The following is a 19779-nucleotide window of genomic DNA, read 5'->3' as shown; positions in this document are numbered from 1 at the left end:
AATGTAGTAAGTATGAGTTTTTAATAAATTTAAATGAAAATAATGTTTTAATAGTGCCTTATTTGCACTAGTTCTGAAAATTTAATGATCTGCCCTGGTGAGCTGATGTGAACTGGCTCCACAGCTCCACTGTCAAGGAAATTAGTGAGCAGCAGAGGTGCATCCATGTTGAGGACGGCCTGAATCATATAAAACATGATCAACACTAAGAATTCAAACTTATGTCCATGACTTTGAAAAGGGGTTATGTAGGAAGTTTTTGCTTCCTTAGCTTCATGGCAAATCTACTTTTGGTAAACAGTTATCCCAACACACAAAAGTGGTTATGAAGCTTTCCGAGAGAAGCAGTACCCCATAAGGGCTCAGTTCAGTTTCTATCTTCATAAATGTTACTAGGACAAGTCACAGACTAGGTGGAGTCTAGGAGGTCTTCAAGAAAGTGGGGAGGTCAGACTGAGAGAGGGAGTCTTGGGTCAATCTACAGTACATAGGGAAAAGGACAAAGAATGCTCCCTGCCCAGGCTAAGCTATGAGACTGAACTGGCAGGACTTGCTGACTTCACTGGAGAAGGATTTTAAGCTGTACTTTCCTGATTCTGAGCTTTTTTTGAGCATAAGTTATGATAAATAAGGTAAAAAGTGGAATTGAAATACAGAGAAGATACCAGACACAAGTTGGATGTTTCAGTCTCAGATGATTTATTATTATGTAGTTCAACCCCTTCAGTAATGACAGCAGTAGTGATTCAGGCCACTTCTGATGGTTTTGGTACATCATCTGTCATGGTATTAGATTCAAAGTCTGTTGGAGTGTTGCTGTAGGAAAAACCAAAACACAAAATGCCAATGTTGCTCAACTTTTTTATAGATATCATATTTATTACTCAAATAATTAAAAATAAGATTGACTGAAGGGCAAAATTTTTTAAAAGAAGGTTAATTCCAGGATAAAACAAGTACTTACTTTTTCAACTGCATATACTCTTAGGTTTTTAATACAAGAGCTTCCTAAATTACTGTTTGTCCATGTTTAGAAGCTATTTAGGTCAATAAATGAAGAAAGTGCCTTGGGAATTTACATTTTGGGATCATTTTGATTTAGAATAAAAAGTGAGAAAGTAGTGGTGATTCTAACTACAGATGTATTTTAAATTAGATAAAAACTCCAGCATACACACACGTACACATGCATACACACACACCTAGGTGCATGTACCCATATATTGAAAATTTTATACACTGATTATCTTGGGTGGACCAGGATTAGCAATGGTTATTTCATTTTTTGCAGACCTATATTTTTAAATGAGAGTGAGAAGAAAACGATGAAAGGGACAAGATTCACACATTTCAAGCTCTCTGCCTGGACAAGGATTTTAACACTATTAAAAGCAAAAATCATCCTTTAAAATTATGGAAAATGAAGCAAATGCAGCAAAAAAATGTAATTAAAGCTTAATTATTAAGTACAAAGCTGAAAATGACAAATATTTTTAAAGCAAAATAAGTAATATATTAAAAATACAAGTTAACTAATAGAAAGCCAGATATAAAATATTGATTTAAATTACAAAAATTACTGAAGGAGACAGGAAAAGTTTAAATATACTAAGTATCTTTCATGCTAAAAAAGTCTGAAAATTTATTAACTCCATATGATAGTATTGTGAAGTTTCTAGTTCTGTTCTCACACATAGTACAGAAGTGGTTCGTTACTACCTGCAGTAGAGCCTTGCAGAGTTCAACCCTGCAGGAGGACAGGGAGCTCAACTTGGGACTGCAGCCAGAAATCTGCCTAAATTTCATGGGTCTGCAACTGGCTTGCTGAGACTCATTAACTTATATCTGCACACTGCTGCCCACATTGTCTGTTGTGACAGCAGACACATACCCTGAAGGAGGCCCTTCATTTTTATCTTTTATGTGTTATTTTCAAAATTATTATTAGTATTTTTGCTTTTATTTTTGATTTTTTTTCTTTTTCTACTCTTTTCAAATTTTTTTTTTCTATTTTTTCTTTCTTTCCTCTTTTCTTTCTCTCTCTCATTCACTCCCTTGCTGTCCCACATTGTTCTTCATCTCCCTTGGTGTTCCTGTTCTGGCCCAAATTTGTATTTCTATTTTATTTTTATTTTCTTCTCTTTTTTTTTTTTTTTGATACTGGGGATCAAACTCGGGACCTTGCACTTGTGAGGCAGGCGCCAGAACCACTGAGCTAAATCCCTGGCCCTTCTTTTCTTCTCTTTTTCCTTCTCTTGTCTGTGTCCTGTGACCTCACTGCTAACCTTCCCCTACCAGTCTACCCCTCCCTCGCCAACTCCTTCTAACTCCCCACCCCAAAGGGTAAAGTTGCTATATTGAAGAGTTTATTCACTATAAACATATGCTGGGTTGGTCCTCGATTTTTATTTAATTCACACAGTTAAAGGTGATAGATTAATAACTATCACAAATTGTCATTTTCTAAGGTGTACTTGATGCTATGGTGCTGCTGATTGTATCACTTAGGCTAAGGTATTGTGATTGATCTAATCAGATGTCCTTCCTGGTATAATGAAAATAAGGTAGCCTCAGAGCCATTAGAAACTCAAAAGCTAAAGACCAGCTGTATCTGGAAGACACTTCTGAGAAGCAATCATTCCATAAGGGTTCTAACTACAAGCAACAAAGATACAATAAGCAACTTCAAAGTATCAACCCCAGAATTAAACCAAGGACAATACCAAAAACAAAATTGAGAAAACATTTAAGCAAGGCACAAACTCAGACTTCCACCTCATAAAAGGCAAATTCTGGGGGAAACAAGGTGAAAAAGTCTGACAGTGAACCACCTGAACACCCTGAACTGATAGCACAGGAAGTAATAAAACAGATGAATGAGGTTCTAGAAAAATTCAAAGCAGAAATAATCTCCCAGATAGCTACAGAGTTGGTGAGCAGAGTGAAAGACATGATTACAGACTGTAGAATAGAAACAGATAAAAAAAAAAAAAATAGATGAGCTCAGAAACATGCTGGAAGCCATGAATGCCCAGCATAAGAAAAAAATGGAAACCATGATCACCCAGCATAAGAAAGAAATGGAATCCATGAAACAGATGCAAACAGATATCCAGGAGATTAAAAACTCTACTGAAAGTATGCACAGCAAATTAAGGGAATGTGAAGATAGAATATCAGATATAGAAGACAGGATTGCAGTTAAAGACCATGAAAAGAGAGATTTCTTAAAAATAGTAAGGGATCACGAGAAATCAATCCAGCAGCTGCTAGATAATGCAAAGAAGAATAGTATAAGATAGATAGGAGTCCACGAAAAAACAGAAGAAAGCACAACTGACATTAAAAAACTGTTCACAGAAGAAATAGTAGAAAACTTCCCAGACACAGGTAGAGAATTGGACATACAGATAAGTGAGGCATATAGACCTCCAACTAGCCATGATCAAAAAAAACTACACCTAGATATGTAATAGTCAAGATCCCAGAAACCCAATGGAAGAACAAAATCCTACAGGCAGTTAGGGAAAAGAAACCAATCACCTACAAAGGAAAACACATCAGAATCACAGCAGACTTCTCAACACAAACCCTCAAGTCAAGGAGAGCCTGGAGTGAAGTATTTCAAGCCCTAAAAGAACATAACTTCTAACCTACACTGTTGTATCCTGCAAAATTATCTTTCAGAATCAATGGGAAAATTAGGTACTGCCACAACAAAGAACACCTGAGAAATCTCATGAACACCAAACCGCACTCCAAACAATTGTAAACAATATCCTAGAAAAAGACAATGAAGGTCAAAACTCCATGAGGCCCAATGAGGGAAGCCACCAGGCAAGGTAAGAAAACTAAAGGGAAAGGGGGAAAAATAAGAAATAAAAGAGCCAACAAGAGTAAAACATCATAACAAGGATAAGCCAATTTCTATCAATTATAACCAGCAATGTTAATGGCCTCAATTCGCCAATCAAAAGAAATAGACTGGCAGAATGGATTAAGAAGCAAAATTCAACAATATGCTGTATACAAGAAACACACCTAATAAAAAGAAATTCATAGACTGAAAGTAAAAGGATGGGAAACAGTTCTCCATGCCTCAGGAACCCAGAAAAAATCAGGGGTAGCAATCTTATTTGCAGACAAAGTAGATTTTAAACCAAAACTAATTAAAAGAGACAAAGATGGTCACTACATCCTTGTGAAGGGAACAATCCAAGAGGAAAAGATGGCAATCATAAATATATATACACCAAATACAAAGGTCCTCAACTCTACAAAACAAATATTAATGGACATGAAAAACCAAATAAGCACTAATATAATTGTAGTGGGGGATCTCAATACCCCACTGTCACAAATAGACAGATCATGGAGACAAAAAATTAACAATAAAATTCTAGAACTGAGCCAAGCTATTGAACAAATGGGCTTAATAAATGTTTACAGAGTGTTCCACCCCACAAAATCAGAATACACATTCTTTTCAGCTGCACACGGGTCATTCTCCAAAATAGACCACATGCTAGCTCATGGGACAGGGCTAAGTTAATGTAAAAGAATTGAAGTTACCCCCTGTATATTATCAGACCATAGTGCAATAAAATTAGAGATCAATAACATAAGAAACGGCAAAACACCCACAAATACATGGAAATTAAATAACACTCTCCTGAATAACCAATTGGTCATAGAGGATATTTAAGAAGAAATTAGATGGTTTCTACAAGTAAATGATAATGCCAGTACAACATACAAGCATCTATGGGACACAATGAAAGCATTTCTACCAGGAAAATTCATAGCAGTGAATGCCCATATTAGGAAAACAGAGAGAACTCAAATAACCTAATGCAGAACGTCAAGCTATAGAAAAAGAAGAGCATAACAAACCCAAAGCTCATACAAGAAAGGAAATTATAAAGAATAGAGGAGAAATCAATGCAGTGGAGACTAAGTGAATGATACAAAAAAATCAATGAATCAAACAGTTGGTTTCTTGAAAGAATAAATAAAATCAATAAGCCTTTAGCCAACCTTATCAAAAAAAAGGGAAGAAAAGGCTTAAATATATGCAATTAAAAGCGAAAAAGGGGACGTCACAACAGACCTAGCAGAAATCCAGAGGATCATCAATACCTGCTTTGAGAACCTGTACTCCAGTAAAATGGCAAACACAGAAGAAATGGGAAGATTCCCAGATACATACAAATTGCCAAACTTAAATGAAGAAGATATAGAAATTCTAAACACCCCAATTACAATGAGTGAAATTGAAAATGTAATAAAAAATTTACCAACAAAGAAAAGCCCAGGTCCTGGATGGCTTCACTGCTGAATTCTACAAGACATTTTAAAAAAAGAACTATTGCCATTGCTCTTTAAACTCATCAAGGAAATTGAATGGGAAAGCAATACTTCCAAATTCATTCCTGGAACCAAATATTTCTTTGATTCCAAAACAAGGGAAAGACCCAACCCCCCAAAAAAGAGAACTACAGGCCAATCTCCCTAATGAACATAGATGCAAAAATCTTCAACAAGATACTGGCAAACAGAATGCAGAGGGTCATCCAGAAGATTATACACCCTGACCAAGTTGGATTTATCCCAGGGATGCAAGGATGGTTCAACATTCATAAATCAATAAATGCAATACACTATATTAACAGAGTCAAGGACAAAAACCATATGATCATCTCAATAGATGCAGAAAAAGCACTCAACAAAATCCAACACACTGTCATGATAAAAACCCTACAGAAAATTGGAATAGAAAGTCTTCTATCTCAACTTGATTGAGGCTATCTATGAAAAACCAACAGCCAACATCATACTAAATGGTCAAAAACTGAAAACTTTCACGCTAAAATTAGGAACAAAACAAGAATGCCAACTATCACTACTTCTGTTCATAGAGTTCTGTAAACATTAGCCACAGCAATTAGAAAAGAGAAAGAAATAATATGAATAAAGATAGAAAAGGAAGAAGTTAAACTGTCATTATTTGCTGACAATATGATACTTTACATAGAAGACCCAAAAACTCTGCAAAAAGACTTCTAGACTTAACTGACAGATCCAGTAGAGTAGCTGGATACAAGGTCAACACTCACAAAACAATAGCCTTCTTGCATATAAATAACAGACTCACTGAATGAGGAATTAGAGAAACAATTCCTTTTACAATAGGATCCCAAAAAATGAAATATCTAGGAATCAATCTAACAAAAGAAGCAAAAGACCTCTACACTGAAAACTACAGCACTCTGAAAAAAGAGAGCAAAGGGGATATAAGAAAATGGAAAGACCTGCCTTGCCCCTGGGTAGGAAGAACCAATACAGTGAAAATGGCCATACTTCCAAAACTGCTATATAGATTTTAATGCAATGCCAATTGAAATTCCAACAATATACTTTGCAGAATTGGAGAAAACAATCCAAAAATTCATTTGGAACAAGAAGAGACCTAGAATAGCAAAAGCAATTCTAAACAACAGAGACATGGCAGGGAGTATCACAATCTCCAACTTGAAACTATACTACAAAGCTACTGTGATAATAAACACCACAGTACTGGCAGAGAAACAGACCCGAGGATCAGTGGAATAGATTAGAAGATGCAGAAACAACTCCAGACATACTGAGCCACCTCATCTTTGACAAAGGACCCAACCACCCTTATTGGAGGAAAGATAGCCTATTTAATAAATGGTGTTGGAAAAACTGGATTTCAACTTGTCAGAGATTAAAACTAGACCCATATATATCACCCTGCACTAAACTAAGATCGAAGTGGATTAAAGATCTAAATATTAAGACAGAAATGCTAAACTTGCTGGAAGATAGGTTAGGTAGAACTCTTGAAGACAATGGCATAGGAAAAGACTTTATAAACAAAACCTCAGTAGCAGGGGAACTAGCACAAAGAACAACTGGGATCTCATCTTATTAAAAAGCTTCTGCGCTCCAAGAGAAACCACCAACAGAGCTAAGAGACAACCTACAATGTTGGAAAATATTTCTAGCAGCTGTACCTCAGACAAAGGACCACTATCCAGAATATATAAAGAATTGAAAAAAATCAGACCCTCCAAATTCAAAGACCCAATTCAAAAATGGGCATCTGAAATGAACAGACATTTCTCAGACAAAGAAGTAAAAACAGCAAATAAACATATGAAAAAATGTTCAACATCACTGGTCATTCGAGAGATGCAGATGAAAACAACACTGAGATTCCACCTCACCCCAGAAAAAATGTCTGCTATCAAGAAATCAATCAATAACAAATGCTGGCAGTGTTGTGGAGAGAAAGGAACCCTTTTCCATTGTTGGTGGGAGTACAGACTGGTGCAACCACTGTGGAAATCAGTATGCAGATACCTCAAAGAGTTAGAACTAGCGTTCCCATTTGACCCAGCTATTCCCCCGCTGGGTATCTTCCAAAAAGAATTAAAAGAATCATACCACAGATATATATGTGCACCCATGTTTACAACAGCACAATTTGTAATAGCTAAAGCTTGGAAACAGTCCAAGTGCCCATCAACTGGAAACTGGATAAAAAAGATGTGGGGTTTTTTTTTTTATAAAATGGAGTACTATTCAGCCATAAAGAATGAGAAAGTAGAGACATTTATAGCTAAATGGATGCATATTGAGGCCATACTTTTAAGTGAAATAAACAGGACACATGTGTAAATATCGAATAGTTTCTCTAGTGTGAGAAACTGAAAGCGTAAATAAGAATTAAAACTATTATAGCAAATAATTAATAATTTGAAATAGGAAGAAAAGGTCCAAAGGGGTAGGAGAAGTGGAAGGGGAAAGGGGAAAGAAAGAAGGGAAAGGAAAAATTATGAGAAAAGAAGAAAATGGAAACAAAGTCTCTGTAAATAGGGAAGGGTGGAGGGGGTGAAGAAAGCACAGGGAATGGGGAAAAAATAAGAACCAAGATACATCATGTACAGGTACAAGCACCCAATGATAAATGTAAATGTACTGTATACCTGAAATGTACCAATGAAAGAGTTTAAGCAAAAAAAAAAAGAAAGAAATGGTTCATTTCTAAATCACATAGTGGAAAATTACAAAGAGAATTCAATAGAATAGTGAAAGAAAATAAAATTTTAGATATGCTAGAGCTTGGAAAGTATACCACTCACATGTCAAATTGACTTAAAATAAATAACTTACAATGTTAGAACTTCATATAAAAGAACTGGTAATCTGGCAGTAGATAGAAATAAAGAAGAATAGTATACGTGATTTGATCAATTCTTTTCCAAGGAATTTTCTGATTTTAGGCTCTAACCGTAAAATTGTAAGATGTGTGTAAATGAACAGGTGTTTATTATAGGAGATTTGTAGTAACTAAAAACTGAGAGTAGCTTAAATATTCATAATAATTATTTTTATTTTAAATTAAATAATATGCCACAAAATGATGATCAAAGCCTATATTTTAAGATATAAAAGTTGTAGTACTCTTGAAAAAATGTTTAAATTTTGTTAATGTTTTGATCAGAAAAATATTTAAGAAGATGTACAGATATGTTGTTACTGGAAACCTATGTGTGTATGAATATGAGAATTTTTGCCTTAATTCATGGATCTACTAAGGTTCCTAAGATATTTTAGTATATATTTCATAGTACCTTAAAATCAGAAAAAATGTTTTGAAAATAAAAAGTTGCACATGTTAATTTATATTACTTAATACTAAGATTTAATTGAATACCAGATACTCCTCTTGCACATGACTTTCAGAATCTTTTCTTAATTCTCCTTGCTTACACCAAGAAATCCTTGCATTTACATTAAATATTTAGAAATCTACATACTGGCTATATATTATTGATGTTGGGAAAAGAGGACATTAAGATTTAAAGTTGGGTTGTTTCCAATATTTGGTTCTTACAATTAGTTCTACTGTGGACATCCTTACGTTTGTCTGTTGGTACACATGTGTGCACATTCCTAATAGTACACACCAACAAATGGAAGTGGGGGGTTAGATTTTGAAAGTTTTCCCAATGCATTTTGCAAATTTAGACTTCCTCAAGGATATGTCCAAGTTCTGATTGCTCTATGTTCTCACCAAGTGATAATGTAGGTTTTTATAATAGGTACAATTCCAGTATTTAGGACATCACATTGTTTTTAGTTTGCATTTTCCATCTCACAATTGAGTTGCAGAATTTTTATAAAGGTAGCTGTTGCATCAGACATAGAGAAGGAAACCCCATAAGATACAAGAGAAAACAGACTCTTCAATTAATTAAGGAAAGTAATTCATGATCTGAATAAGAAATTAAATGAAGACATATATTTAACACACACACACACACACACACACACACACTAAAACCCAAGCACACACCAAAAATATTGGAACTGAAGAAATCAATGAATAAAACTTTTTAAAAATGCAATTGAGAGCATTCTCATCAGGCTACACCAAGCAGAAGAAAGAATCTCTGAATTTGAAAATAGATATTTTGAAATAATCCATTTACCAAGGGGAAAAAAATGAAAAAATGAAGAAAGTCTGCAGGATTTGTGTGACACCACTAAGTAAAGAAATATTTGCATTATGGAAGTTCAGAAAGAAGAAGGGGTGCAGAGAGGCAGGAAAAAATGAATTATTTAAGAAATTAAGGGCCAGGGCCAGGGATTTAGCTATTGGTGCAGCTGCCTGCCTCGCAAGCACAAGGTCCTAAGTTTGATCCCTGGTACCAAAAAAAAAAAAAAAAGAAAAAGAAAAAAAGAAGTTAAGAGTCAAAAACAACTTGTCTTGAGAGAAATACAGACATCCAAATCCATGAAGTTCAAAGTTTGTTAACCAAGTACAACCTAAAAATATCCTCAAATGTCAAAGTCAGAGATGAAAAATGAGTTTTAAAAGCAGAAAGAGTAACTCATCAAGTGACAGATGAGAAATTTCTCATAGACCACTGGGATTCTTTGTATGTCACTTGGTGAGTTACTCTTTCTGCTTTTAAAACTCATTTTTTCATATTTGTCTTTAAAAAATGGGTGATAAGGAAAGAATAGGAAAATATACTACTCAAGATGCTGAAAGAAATAACTTCCATCCATGAATAGCATACCAATAAAATTTATCCTTCATAAATGAAGAAATGACAAAAAAAATGTTGTGGAAGTTCATCACCAAATACCTGCATTACCCCCACCCCCCAAAAAAGCTTAAGAGAAGGACAATAGGCAGTATCACAATATGAAGATATAAAATGCACTAATAGAAAATCCATACTCAAACTCATAATTCATTAGTGCAATAATGGCATATTAATTCTATAAATCCAGTATAAATTTAAACAGGTCAAAAATAACTATAGCTACTATAAGCTATTAAGTAATACATGAGATAAAAAGATACAAATTGTAACTGTAGGGAAATTGGGGCTGGTAGCCAGGGAAAGGATAGGAGAAGGCCTCAGTGAAGTTTCTGGAAATTTCTGACTACAAAGAATCCCTTCCTAGAGAGAGCAATTAAGAAGAAAAGCAGAGAGAACTGATAAATAGCCTGGCTCTGCTTGGCATCAGGACTCCAGTCAGATTTAGTCATCCCTCTCCACCTCTAGTTGAGGGCAAAAGAAACAAATTGAGGAGAGGGATACATAATAGAAAACTCAGTATATAAAATATATACTCACCCCTGCACAGGCACACGAATAGATATACTCACAATGTTACTGCAAGTAAGTGTACCCACATCCCTTTATTTAATTGCCAACTCTGCCTTGTATACAAAGACCACCATAAATTTTAGAGATAGCATCATGGCAGGACAAAGGAAGGCCAAATGAACTTACCTGAGAATTTACATATAGGCAATCGAGGGGTGCAGTGGCTAAATTAAGACTGAAATAGCCGATCAGATTGTAACAAATTTCAGAGGGGAGAGTCCTTTTGTGCCACATAATAAAAGCGACCGAAAACAAAGGTTCAGGGGTACCGGCTCTGGACCCCTTGCCTTGACTCCAAAGTAGCTAACTCTCCCATTTCTCATCCATCTTTCAAATAAAGGGATTTTATTTTTCCTTCTGAACTTATATTTCTAATTCTTCATTTGTATAAGTTTACACTTACTGCTTGATCAAAGTATAACTGTGCTATACACACTCCCAGATGTGATATAACAACAAAAATATAAATTCTGGGGGAAGGGTAAAAGTCTAGAGGATTTTTTAAGCAACTGAAGTTAAGTATGCATTGGATTAAAATAACCTATAACAAAATATTCTTATGTAAGTCCCATGATAAATAACCAAATCACATTAGACAAAAATGAGAAAGAATGGGAAAAGCCTATACAATTAATCAAAAACAACAAAATGGCACAAATGAGTCCTTACCTATCAATAATAACCTTGACTGAAAACGGATTAAAATCTTCAAACAAAAGACACATAGTGGACACAACTACATGCTGCCTATAATGAACTCATTTTAGCTTTGAGCACACAGGCTGAAAAAAATGAAAAGGAAAAACACATGCCAGGTAAATAGTAATCAACAGTGAGTAGGACTGGCCCCATACTTAAGTCAAAAGCTGTTCCAAAACACAAAGAAAGCCATTATTAATGATAATAAAGTCAACTCATTGATGTTATGTAATAATTGATATAGGTAGAGATTAAATATCAATATAGATGGCATAGATATAGATATAAATACAGATACTTCCTCCATTTGAGCACCTAAATGTATAAAATAAATATGCATGGACATAAAGGAGAAAATACATAGCAATACAGTGATAATAGGAGACCTCAATACTGCATTTTCAAAAAGAGTTAGGTCAATCGGACAGAAAGTTAATGAGGAAATCCTGGACTTGAATCCCATTTTAGACCAAGCAGGCCAAATGGACATATGTAGAACTTTCCATACAAGAACAATAAAATATACTCATTGAACATTACCCAGGATAGATCTTATTTGAGACTACAAAACAAGTCTTAACAAATGCAACAATATTGAAATCATATCACATATTGTTTCTAGCCACAAAGTAAAATGAAATTAGAAATCAGTAACATAAGGAATCTCAGAAAACGTACAAATAAATAGGAATTCACAACATACTTCTGAATAAACAATAGGTTAAAGAATAAATCAAAAGGGACAATTAAAATATCTTGAGGTCATAATATTGGAAACACGTATCAAAACCTATGGAATGTGCAAAAACTTTGAAGAGAGAAGTTTATAGCAATAAATGCATACAATAAAAAAAAAGATTCCCAAATAAAACCTGAGGTAGAAAAAGAACAAACTAAACACAAACTGAACAGAGAAAAAAAGGAAATAGTACAAGTCACAACATAATTAACTCAAAGAGAGAACAGAAAATCCATACCAAAAAAGTGCCAAGAACCGCTTCTATGAAAAATAAACCAACTTAGGAAGTCCCTAGCTACACTAATGAAAAAGAAGATTCCACTAAATAAAGTAAGAAATGAAAGTGGAGCTACATCTCTCCTGGAAAGACATACTGTAGTGGTAAATGCATACCCTTGTTTATAGCAGCACAATTCCCAGTAGCTAAATTCTGGAAATAGCATAGGTACCTGTCTCCAGCCCAATGGATAAAGGACACATTCCCAATGGGATATGATTCAGCCATAAAGAAAAATAAAATCAGATGGAAAATGAAAACAGATGGAATTTTTGGACCATAATGCTAAGTAAAGTGAGTCAGACACCGAAAGTTGAATATCACATGGTTATTCCTATATAAGAAGCACTTAATCTAAAATAAGTAAATAAACAAATACATAAATAAATACATAAATAGGTAAGATTGAGATGGTAGGGAACAAGAAGGTAGAAATTTTGGAGTTGGGGGAGGAGACCAGTGGGAGGAAGAAGGGAAAGGGGAGTAGAGACTGAAAAAGATTAATATATGTTATATGCATGCATCGGTTTCCCAAAATGAGTATCACTATATGCACTGAAAACATACACTAATAAAGAAAGTGGAGAGGTGATAGCAGATAAATCAAAATTCAATAATGTCATTAATCGCTAGTATGAACAATTATAGGAAGTGTGATGAAAACATTCAGTGAACAAAACTGCTGAGAGCCATCCAAGGAAAGGGCAGGAATCTTCAAGTGGAGACAGGAACCTTTGTAACAATGTGTGACAAGTTTCAGCTTGTTTGGTGCAATCAGTTGTAAGTCACAACTGAGAGAAGGTGTATTTTAAAGTGTGCCTTGAATTGTGGATCATGTACAATGTGTTTCATTAGACTTGTGAGATCCTGCCACTGCAGATCCCACTTCTTTGAGAAACGCCATCAGAGGAGATGAAACTTGGGTCTATGGTTATGATTCTGAGACTAAGGCTCAGAGTTCTCGGTGGAAATCACCAAGTCCTCCTCATGCAAAAACAAAAACAAAAACATGCCAATCAAGATGTAGCATCTTGGGCCGGGGATTTAGCTCAGTGGTTTCGCCACCTGCTGCGCAAGCGCAAGGGCCCTAGTTCGATCCCCGGTACCAAAAAAAAAGAGTAAGATGTAGCATCTTGGTGATGTTAATTGTGGTGGGGGTTTTTTTTTACCTTAATAGAATTATGTGAGCTGAGCTTACACCCAGGGCACTTGGTGTACTCTGAGTATTATTAGAACTGTTAAAACATTTAAGAAATAATATGCAGAGAAAACAGACTGAGAAAAGGGCAAACGGTATTATTCTCCATCATAACAATACTTTAGCTCACATATTGCTTCAGGTATGGGAATTTCTGTCAAACAAAACATTACGATGTATCCTCAGCTGTCAAGTCTCTTTTTAGTCTCTGGTTAACTGAGAATTTTTATAATGGAAGATTACTTTTTCTTCATGTATAAAACTGTTCGGTTTTTTTATTTTACTTTTAATAAGGTAATTCTTATTTTAAATCAACTTGCCATTGCTAAATTACCCTTGTGAAAAGAGCCAGAATGAGTATTATTGGATGTGTTAGTCTTCATAATATTAACTGGATTTTTAAAGAGATGTTGTGTCTAGAATTGTTGCATCTCTAATCAGAAATCAATCTATACTTCTACTTTCTGGTAGTTCTCTTAAATTTTAGTAACTAAATTAGGCTAGACACTTGAAGAAACTTTGAAAATGCCTTTTTTTTCATTTTCTGCTTAAGAGTGTATAGTATTTGTATTATTTCTTACTTAAGTATTTGGGGGATGTAATGGATTGAGTTATTTTTCCCCATTCTTTTTTTATATCCTAGTATACAATTATTTATGCGTGTTTTTTGCTGCATGGCTTTGCAGTATGTCACATTAGAGTAGAGCAGTATATTGCATACACTCTTTAATTGATTCTAAGTTTGGTATTGTATCTTATTTCCCCAAATAAATACATGTTTATGTGACCGAGGGAGTGTTAACTGAATTTGGCTTAGGTTTTGTGTTTGTGAAGTATGCCTGGAAAACAACATGATTCAGTAGCAACTTTAAATCACAACTTCCAGATCTTAAGTGGATATAAGCTTATTTATATCTTCTTTTTTTTCCATTATTTCATTTTGGCAACAAAGAAAGATGTGCCATGGAAGGGAGATAATACATTGTATTTTATATTTAAATGTATTGGCCTCTAAATTGTTCTAATGTCCAGAACATTTTAGAGATTAAATTTTATGAGCTGATGGTAATAATTTTACCATCTCTTTTTATTTTGAACTGTTTAGTTATTTTTATAAATTTTATGAGTATGTCCAAAGACTCGACTCTGTCTTTGCTTATTTCTGAGTTATTTTTCCTATTCATTTTTCTTTTCATTTGTTTCTTTATTCTTTTTTCTACATACTAACTTTGAGTGTAATTACTGCTTTTGGGTAGGAGTAATAAATACACTTTTCATTACTGTCTGCTCCATAATACGCATCTCCTTATGATTAAAATTTTAGGATCAAAATGTAGTTTTATTCTAAAAAGCAGAGATAGACCTACTTTTTGTAGATTCTAAAATGTCTGCCTTAGCAAGAGAATTAAGATAACAGTCTATACTTGATAGTGCCTCTCTTATAATTCTCAGTTCAGCCATTTGTCTCAATACAATATTTGCTATATGATGCCACATAGTCCATAACTTTATACTGCAGTGATGCAAAAAGAACTTGAAAAAATCTTGACTGCTATATAAAATATCAATTCCTTTTATAATCTATCCATCTTTTCATAAGGGAAATTATATGTGCTATATACAGAGGGGGATATCTAATTTTATAAAAATAAAATTACTTTGATTTAATCATTTGATTCTTCCATAATCTGAGCTCTAAATTTACTGAGATGATAGAAGACAGTAAAATGAATGAATCTCAAGACTCTATATTAATAACAGCAATTTTTGAAATAATAGCATAACTGCAAGTGCATATGAAATCCCTGAGTATGTAATTTTATATGTGATAGTAAAATGTCATCAAAATATAAATTGTCCTTCCTGATGCTAAAAATAAAGTACAAAATTTATATATTCATAGATATTAGGATGGTGGTACAAACATCCTTCTATAATTATATATTCTACACTCACCTTTCAATGGAAGATGATATGATGCTACTGCTTCTGTCTTCTGACACAGAACTATAAAATTGATAAACTCTGTTTTAAAGTTGAGAAAATCTTAAATCTCAGAAGTTAGAGGACTATTTGCAAACTGTTCTTCAAGTTAACAGCATTACTTAAATAAAATGTCTTCTTTCAAGATAAATCAAAACAAAATAAGTACTATTTCAATATTAGATAAAATGCCAAAATTACCCTGCTTTGTTGATTCTTCTTACATTCATTTTATACTCATTCAGTATTTATGACATAAACATATCTATTTATAGGCAGTTTCCCTTATTCTGTGATATCTCTAAGTCAGGTCAAAGTAAGCCAAAACAATAAAGTTGCACTTCAATAAAAATCTGTAAAAATATTACATTGTATTCCATAAATATGTTCATTTTTATGTGTTTATGTTCAGTTAAAACATTATTCAATTTAAAATTTAGGTAGCTTCTAGTCATGGTGATGCACACCTGTAATCCCAGCACTTGGGAGGCTGAGGCAGGAGGATTGGCATGAGTTTGAGGCCAGGCTGGGCTACGCAGTATGTTCAAGACCTGCCTAAACTGCACAGAAAGACCTTGTCTCAAAAAAAAAAATAACAAAAATAAAAATTTTTTAAATTTAGGAAGCCTACAATAAAAATGCAATAAATGTTAAACAATATTATTTTAAGAATTTTTAAAGCCATTCTATGGATTTAATCATTTCTGTGAGCTCATGTTTAATTTGAGCACTAACAGTGCTTAAAAGAGAAAAGAAGTTGTACATTTCTACTAGCTGAAGACTATCTTGTAGACCAAATTATAAGCATTTCTAGTTCTAGGTACTCTCTACCTTAGTTATTTTACTTTATTTATTAAATAATTTCATAGTTATTCTTTAGAAAAAAGCTTCAGTTAAATTTTCTATAGATTTTCTAAATATTTCTTTCTCCCTATTATAAAACATACTCATGTTTTCTATTTTATTAATTTCTGGAAGGTAAAACGAGAGGTAAATACTTCCATGGCAGAATACTGTAAATTAGGCAAATGAACTTTATAAAATGTTTAATTTTCTTAGTAATATACAATGCTGCCTTCTATCTCTTAACCTGATATTAGTAACTCTACATGCATTTTCTAGCTAAGTAATTACTTTCCTAATGAACAACTTTGATATTTAGAACAATAGTGTGGAAGAAGATTCAAAAATATTGTCTTTAATTGAAACAGATATTCTAATAAAAATATTTACCACTGACTTGAGAATGTGTAATACATTCATTTTTTTGTAAATTTCCTCGATTTTCAGTGTCACCTACTCTTATTAAAGCCTGTGGGCAACATGGCTATTTTGAGAGGCTGAATGACAAAAATGAATGACTTAAGAGGCTAAATAAATCTCCTGGGCAGATAGGATGCCTCCTATAGGGTTTCTGGTGGTAAACTAAGCAGTTTAGTAATGAGTAAGACTGAAAAACATAGTGAACATCAAACCAGCTTGCAATGTATCTTTATGACTCTTCTAATACTGCCTTACCTATAATCTTAGCTATTCCTAATAAAAACTACATACTGTTGTTTTTACTTATTCAGTATTAATGAGTAATATGCACACACAAATATACATACCTCTCATGTTCTTTTCCACCTCTGCAGTACAGCTCTCTTAGTGTATTCTGCTTTATTAAAATAGCAGCAGCAATCATCATCACAGGTATAGCAATGTAGAAAATGAGTTGAAACCTGTGTTTTGAGGAAGTAGCATATCCTGCCCTCAAGGCATTTTTACCTGGAATAGAAATTATTTTAGAGATGTAATTAGCCAAATGAAAAAGTAGAGAGGATAGCATTACCAACATCATTCCCAAACGTTAAACATCTCATATGTGATGAGTATATTATAAATATACTTTTAAAAACCCTTAAACTAATGTATATAAATATGCTATACTCATATTTTACTGATGTTTTTGAGTTTCTGACCTTCCAATATGTGACAACTCATTAGACTGTATAACCTGCAAACATTTATTTAATCTTTGTCCAGCTTGTCAACCCACCCTGTGGAAGTGGCTTTGAACTGGTTAATGGGTAAAGGCTGGAGTAGTTATAAGGTGCATGTGGAAAAGCCTATGTTACCATGAAGGGACTGTTGGTAGCAATATAGGCACTAAAAGAGGCTCCTGTGAGGGCTGAGAGAGAAGAGAAGGGATGGAAAGAAAGTTTACATCTTCTCAGAGAATACATAAAGAATCATGAGTAGAATGTTGGTAGAATATGAATATTAGAGGTGCTTCTGGTCTCAGATAGAAAAAAGCATATTATTCAACAAGGAATAAATGATTATGTCTATGACAAACTAGAAAAAAATTGCCTAAATTGTACTCTAATGTTTGTGGAGGATGGAACTTGCAAGCCCTGAAATTGGGCAAGTAGCTGAGATTTCTAAGCAAAATGTTGAAGTCATGCCCATGTCCTCCAGATTGCTTGTGGTAAAATGCCAGAAGGAAGAGATGTATTAAAAAAATAATTGCCAAGCAGAAATTTTCAACCTATCCATACTTCAAAAAGGAAGGAAATATATTCTGTAGTGAAAACCAAGTATGGTCTACAAAATCATTTGATGAAGATATTATAGGTATGAACCATGTGTTAAATCAGTTATCTCAGCAGGAGCCAGGAATACAGGATTAACAAGAAAAGATGAGATTTTACCAGCAGAGACATGTCAATTTGGATCAAAAGGTTCAGAATGAGATAATAGAGCTATCTGGTTACAAAAATGTTTTATCTTTTAAGAAAGAAGAATGGCCTGGAAGGTACCTCCCTAATCACTGGAGCTCCCATCACCCCTACAAGCTAAGGAGGCATGTCTGCCCCTTCTTGGTTTCAGAGGGTGGGGAACTGTCTTCAATTTCTGTGGCCCTAGATGCAGCAGCCCAGTGCACCATAAGTCAGACCATTACAAAGATAGCATGTATAGGGCAGCTCCCTAGAACAAAAAGGGAGAGCTCATGGCCTGTGATCTGGGGCTAACACTACCATCCTATTGGGCCTGGGAGAAAAATGTAAAGCCAACTATTATTATTCTCAAGTTTTAAGATTTAATGGAATATGCCTTGCTCATTTTGTTTCTTTTTTATTGGCACGTGTTTGCATTACGTGATAGTTATGTTCACTTTGGCAAAAAGGTACATATAGAACATATGTTGATCATTTTTCATACCCTTTCCCCTCCACTTCTCTTTCCTTGATCTCTTTTCCCCTTCTCCAAAACATCTGCTTTATTTTTCTCTTTACTTCCTAGGTTTGGGATTTGTTTGGGACATGGAACCCTACCATTTTTTTAACAATTTTTCATTTTGGTGATAACTATCCTAGGTCTATCTCTCCATTGTACCTCAGAATGACTTTTTCATTTCACAGATTCACAGCTTTGGGGAATTTTTATATCACACAGAATCATACTTCAAATCTAACTTATGCCTGATTTAGACAATATTCAAAGACTTTGGACTTTGAATTGCCTGGAATGAATGAAGATTTGGAGAGATGTTGGGATAGAAACTCACTTTGCATGTAAGAAGTAAAGGAATTTTGGGGTTCACAAGGTGTAATGTTGTGGATAAAACTGTCACTTCCTGAACTCATATCTTGAAGTCTCAATCCCCAGTGAGATAGTGTTAGGAACTGGGGCTGTGGGAGAAGAAATTATTCCATAAAGGTTCTAAATACAAGCCACAAAGATACTTATAATAAGCAATATTGAAGTATCAACCCAGGAATTAAATCAAGGACAGTACCAACAACAAAAATAGAAATGAGAAGACATTTAAGCAAGGCACAATCCCAGACTTCCAGCTCACCAAAGGCAAATTCTGGGGGGAACGAGTTGGAAAAGTCTGAAAATGAACCACCTGCACACCCTGAACTGATAGCACAGGAAGTAACAAAACAGATGAATGAGGCTCTAGGAAAATTCAAAACAGAAATAATTACCCAGGTAACTACGGAGATGGTGAGCAGAATGAAAGACATTATTAGAGACTCTAGAACAGAAACAGATAAAAATATAGATGAGTTGAGGACCATGATGGAAGCCATGAATACTCAGTGTAGGAAAGAAATGGAATCCATGAAACAGATTCAAACAAATATCCAGAAGATTAAAAACTCTATTAAAAGTA

General features: G+C 34.2%; 1 protein-coding gene across 6 annotated transcripts in view; it reads right to left on the bottom strand.

Annotated features, from left to right (window-relative positions):
• Positions 1-675: 675 nt before the first annotated feature.
• Positions 676-19779, bottom strand: part of LOC101724467 (disintegrin and metalloproteinase domain-containing protein 5) — a 118938-nt gene continuing 99834 nt past the window's right edge. For 5 of the 6 annotated variants that reach the window (XM_013076036.3, XM_087217350.1, XM_021236892.2 and 2 more), the window contains 3 exons: positions 17222-17381; positions 15585-15635; positions 676-816 (listed from right to left, as the gene is read on the bottom strand). In XM_013076036.3, coding sequence (XP_012931490.1) covers positions 747-816; positions 15585-15635; positions 17222-17381 — 281 coding nt within the window. In that variant the 3' untranslated portion in view covers positions 676-746. Of the gene's footprint in view, positions 817-15584; positions 15636-17221; positions 17382-19779 lie in introns of those variants that run through there. The other variant, XR_002386393.2, reaches the window with a different exon arrangement.

Source organism: Heterocephalus glaber, unplaced genomic scaffold, assembly GCF_053883595.1.
Source record: "Heterocephalus glaber isolate CG9 unplaced genomic scaffold, H.glaber_assembly_v1.0 deba00001461, whole genome shotgun sequence".
NCBI classification, from domain to species: Eukaryota; Metazoa; Chordata; class Mammalia; order Rodentia; family Bathyergidae; genus Heterocephalus; species Heterocephalus glaber.
Note: the sequence above shows the minus strand (reverse complement) of the source record. Positions and strands in the feature narration are given on the sequence as shown.